General features: G+C 43.1%; 1 protein-coding gene across 2 annotated transcripts in view; it reads left to right on the top strand.

Moving 5' to 3' along the window:
• Nucleotides 1–112: 112 nt before the first annotated feature.
• GDE1 (glycerophosphodiester phosphodiesterase 1) overlaps nt 113–5,349 on the top strand; it is a 13,109-nt gene continuing 7,872 nt past the window's right edge. The window contains exons 1-2 of one of the 2 annotated variants that reach the window (XM_006910919.3): nt 113–530; nt 3,272–3,447. In XM_006910919.3, coding sequence (XP_006910981.2) covers nt 117–530; nt 3,272–3,447 — 590 coding nt within the window. In that variant the 5' untranslated portion in view covers nt 113–116. The remainder of the gene's footprint in view (nt 531–3,271; nt 3,448–5,349) is intronic. The other variant, XM_025046087.1, reaches the window with a different exon arrangement.

The following is a 5,349-nucleotide window of genomic DNA, read 5'->3' as shown; positions in this document are numbered from 1 at the left end:
GGAACGCGAGCCTAGGCCTGGGCCCGCCTCTGTTGCCATGCCAGTGGCTCCGCCCCCGCCCCCGATCTCCGGAGATCTTCGGCCCTGATTGGCTGGACGGCCGGATCTCTCCCCGGATGTGGCCCCCGCCACCGCCATTGTGCGGCTGTGCTGTCCACCGAGGGTCCCCCTGCGGCGAGTGCTTTGGATTCTCGCCCTCGCTTCTCGATCTCCTGTCCCGGGAGCCCGGCGGGTCCGGGACTCCCGTCCGTGCCGGTGCGGGCGCCGGCATGTGGCTGTGGGAGGAACAGGGGGGCCTCATGGGCCCCTTCTCCTTCCTGCTGCTGTTGGTGCTTCTGGTGACACGCAGCCCCTTCAGTGCCTGCCTCTTCACCGGCAGCTTCTACCTCCTGCTGCGCCTCTTCAGCTTTGAGCCTGTGCCCACCTGCAGGGCCCTACAGGTGCTCAAGCCCCGCGACCGCGTTACCGTCATCGCCCACCGCGGCGGCAGCCACGACGCACCCGAGAACACACTGGCGGCCATTCGGCAGGTGAGCCCCCCATGCCTCGCGCCCCCCGCCCCTCCTGGGAGCTTGGACTTCTGCCCGTCCTTCCGAAGGTTCCCCAGTCTTCTTGTAGTAGCCTTCCTTCCTAGAACCCCCCAAAAGATATTCACAGAGCTTGCATTGGAGTGGGGGAGACAGGCCTTAAACAAATAAACACATAAATGAGACACTTTGGGATAATGGAAAGCGCAATGAAGAAATGGGGTAATGGAATAAGGAATGACTGGAGGGGGGAATTATGTATGCTATTTTAGGTAATCAGAGGAATCCTCTCGAAGAGAAGAACTTTTGAACTGAAACCGGGATGGTGAGAAAGACCCAGATATGGATCTGAAAGGGAGGTGGGGGGTGGGGGGCGGGAAAGCGTCCCAGGAAAAGAGAACAGCAAGCGCAAATGCCCTGGGGTTAACGATGTTGGAATGTTTGGGTAACAGAATAGGCAGTATGTGGCCCGACTCAAGGGAACAGAACAAAGGCTAGTGTGTGAATACAGTAAGAGATGTGGCCAGGTTGAGTAGAATCTTGGTCCGTGGTTGAATTTATTCTAAATGGGTCACCTTCACAGGAGCCATTTTACTTGTCCTCCAAATTGTCCAAGTCATTTCCTTGTCACATACCCCCCCAAAAACACACACATTCAGGCTCAGACAACCCTGTTTGCTTGACTCTTAATCAGTTTCTGCCTCCCCTTTTGACAAGGCTCTCCTGGCAGTCTCCTGACTTGGTAATAATGACAGCAGGCATAGTGAGAGAGCTTTTCAGTTGTCTATGCACTTTTGGATCTGTGGGTATAGATCTGAACCTCTCATTTCTTTGAGACGTTATTTTAACACTGAACGGGTAGGAAGGCAGACTCAAACACGTGGCTCCTTCTAAAATTTAGCCTTCTGATTCTAAGTCCCAGTGCAGTGGGTCGTAGATTAGAATATGTTCCGGGATGTAAAAACTTGGACTGACTGTCCTTTGTTTGTCCAGCTGAAAACACAAAGTATTGTGTAATGAGCAAGTTACTTAAGCTGTCTATGTCCCAATAAGAGTCATGACCAGGGTGTGGCAGGCAAGGCATCCTAGGACACCTCTCTTCACGCTAGTCTCAGCCTTGACCTCAGTTTCCCCATCTGTACGATGGGAATAACATTGGTATCCACCTAGCAGGTTGCGATTCAGTGAGGTAGTCCACGTGAAGTGCTTGGCCCGTGACAAGATCTCCACTAATGTAAGCTCTTTAGGCCAAGAATCTAAAGATGGCTTGATTCTTTAAAATTATCTCAATGTGCAGATAACAAAATTAAGTCCGAAGAAGGAGGGGGATCTGGAAGGCAGCCTTTAATTTAGTGGAAGGCACTCGACTCTGTGTTTATAAAGCATGTTAAACTTCCCTTCTGCTTCTTTCTCTGTGGTTCTTTGTGATGAAAGACAGCAGTTCTTGCAGATTTCTGTTTAAAAAGAAATCTAAAGATCGAGAGGTCTGATGAAGTGATACAGCTACACAGGAGATAGCACTGCATGAAAAGAAAGGTGATAATTACTGTAGGAACAAAAGAACACAATTGTCATTGGCTTGCATTTCAACTTACCTTTAGGTAAGTTGCCTTAAAGTATAACGCAGTGTTAATTGAGCACAGAAGGTATTTATGAGTATTTACCCGTGGATGTGGTGGTTTGGCCAGAACATGTTTGAATATAAAATAAAGAAGAATGTATGCGAAATACACGTACACGTGTAGTGTTTCATATCCCGTTGTGTTGCAAGGGAATTACAGCTAAATTCCATTTGTGTCATGTATATTTAGGTCGAACACATCTGTTACATATGTAATGATGATAAATAAACATTGTGCCAAGTTGATTCCTGGTCTAAAGAGGAAATGAGATGTGGTAACTCTACCAGTTCGATTAAGGTTATTATCAATAAACTTTTTAGCCAAAACAGAATTACCTGCTGAGCACAGTCTGCAGAAGACAAGGTCGCTCCCTCCCTCTTAACTTCAAAAGAAATGTATAGTTTATTTCCATCGAAGTTCGTTTTCTGTCCTATTCTTCCTCCCTTTGCATGTTTGCATCTTGTAATTTATATTCTTAAACATTTTACTATGTAAAAAATCAGAGAGGATGTTTTGACACTAGAAGAATCTCTGGCAGGTTATGTAATAGATATAGAAGGAAAAATCTGAGCGGTGAAATGAATGTATTCCAAAAGCGTACACGACACTAAACAGTGACAAAAGAAGTTATGCCTACAGTCTATTCCCCGCACAGGGGCTTGGCGTTTTGCTTATGGGGAGCGGGGTGGAGTTACACCAACAAAAACCTGACTCATCTTGTTTATGCCAAAACAGCGCAATATCCGACTAATCAGCAAACACAGGGGACTTCTCTGAGATGCTGTACCAAACAATATAGGTAAACAGTGGAATTTGTCTAAATACATATAATTGTAAGCCATTAATGTCCAGAGAAAACTTAAGTTCCAGAAGTCTCCCCAACTGCCACTGCGAGAGTGGAAGGAGTGATTGAAGTTTTTGAGGAATCCCTAAGTGTGGAAGTTGCAGTACAGTTAACATCCACAAAAAACACAAGTCTGGTTGCTGTTTGTTCCAGAAAAGGCAAGAAATTGGTACGAGCAGCTGTCAACCTACCCAGCCCTATTGGTCATCCAGAGTGTTTAGATTGCAACGTGACATCTGTGGCCACTTGACATTAATATTGTTGATGTTTTTGTTAAGGCAGCTAAGAATGGAGCAACAGGCGTGGAGTTAGACATTGAGTTTACTGCTGACGGGGTCCCTGTCTTAATGCACGATAACACGGTAGATAGGACGACGGATGGCACTGGTCGATTGTGTGATTTGACATTTGAACAAATTAGGAAGCTTAATCCTGCAGCAAATCACAGATTAAGGTAAGTGGTTTATTGTCACTTAAACATACCTTCAGCTTTTGTTGGAGATCACGGGGAGACACTGGAGACTTGTTTTGTTGTGTTTTGTTTTGAACTGTATACATGTTTCCTAAGTAATAAGCCAGGAACAACAGAAATATGGCATGGATTTTTTTCATCTCTTCCCACTGAGGCCAGATTTGGCCTCAGAATGATTCTCAAGACAATACTCTGTCTAGTCACTATCCTGACAATTTGTACTGTCATATAAATTTTACGTATATATAAATAAATATGTGTGTGTGTGTGTATAATCCTATAAGATATTCCCCAAAAAAAAGGGTACTATAATTAAAAAAATCAAACACTATATTCTAAATCTTCCCCTTGGGGAATAAATAATTATATCAGTCAATTCTTACCTTTAATGTAGTGTATATTAAATGTATATGACCACAGACCCCACACCCTTCCCACCATTAACAGCTATAAACCCCTTGGAATTGGTGTACTGGGCTATAATATACTTTGGAATGTGGTTATTTACATTCCTCTCCTCTTGTCTTCTTTGAAATACTGAAAAATGTGGTCACTGTTATCATGTCCTGTCAGTTCTCTGGACAATGATGACGACTCCTCGAGTGCTGAGCATTCCACCCAGTGATTAGTTATAGTCCTCCCTAAAGGATGATTCTGACTTTATTTTCCTAGGATCTGAAAGAAGTGAAAAGTCAGCCAAGGGAAATCGTATTTTAGAAAGAATATTGATAACACTTGCAAATTTGGAGTCCAGGCTGCAGGAATTAACTCTTTACTGTCACCAGATAGTTCATCGCTCTGTCGTATGCGAGGGAAAGGCCAGTTTTAACGTTAATGTTGCACATAAGATGTCCGGTTCATAATCAACATTTAATGCAAAAAATGCTTAGGGTCAATCGTATTTTAGAAAGAATATTGATAACACTTGCAAGTTTGGAGTCCAGGCTGCAAGAATTAACTCTTTACTGTCACCAGATCGTTCATCGCTCTGTCGTATGCGAGGGAAAGGCCGGTTTTAACGTTACAATGATGTTGCACATAAGATGTCAGGTCCATAATCAGCATTTAATGCAAAAAGTGCTTAGGGTCCGCATCGCCCTTAAAATCCTTTAAGATGGCATGATATCAGAGTCAATATAGCTTCTTTATGTCTTTAAGGCAAACAGTGTTTTTATTTCACAATTGAAACAGGTTGCGTTTTCTTTGCTTGAACACCAAAGTAATCGGCTTGTGTTTAGGGACCATGTTGTAGGAAAAGTAGTTATTTTCTCTAGAATTTCCCAATGCGAAGAGGTGCTCTTCGTGAGAGGAGGCACAGACGCTAAGACTGGCCAAGGGAATAGCAAACTTACATCTCTTATCTCTCATTCTCAGGGAATAGGCATTGAATAGAATATCTGGCAGAATTGCCTGTACTATTTAAATTATCCTTACCTTTTATTTTTTTAGCGACGATCTTACAGTTGAAATAATATAGTTGAGTTAACAAATTAAATCACGTAGAGTGAAATCTCATTACACGAGAAAAGCCAATTTCTTAATGTATCAGAAAATTTTGTTTCAGGAAATTAAATAGTTGCACATAAATGTACAATAATACAGTCAACAGATTTATGTAGTCCTAGGAATTTCTTCTGCAAAGGGTCTGTTAGGGCAATTACAATGTTAAAATCAAGTCTCTGAGTTTGTAAAGCTGGCATGCATATACTCTGCCCTTTGGTGAGCAGAGTTACTAATTACATTATTAATTCAATAGAAATCCAGTGGTTTCCTAGAAGTTAAATGATTTTTGTTGTTGTTGCTGTTCTTTGACCAAGAATATCTGTACTTTGGTCCAAGTACATGTAGTAAATGACCCTCGGACATTGGTATGGGAGAAAAGGA

This window comes from Pteropus alecto, unplaced genomic scaffold (assembly GCF_000325575.1).
Source record: "Pteropus alecto unplaced genomic scaffold, ASM32557v1 scaffold34, whole genome shotgun sequence".
In the NCBI taxonomy this organism is placed as follows: domain Eukaryota; kingdom Metazoa; phylum Chordata; class Mammalia; order Chiroptera; family Pteropodidae; genus Pteropus; species Pteropus alecto.
The sequence above is the reverse complement of the archived record's forward strand: the minus strand, read 5'-3'. Positions and strand labels throughout refer to the sequence as shown.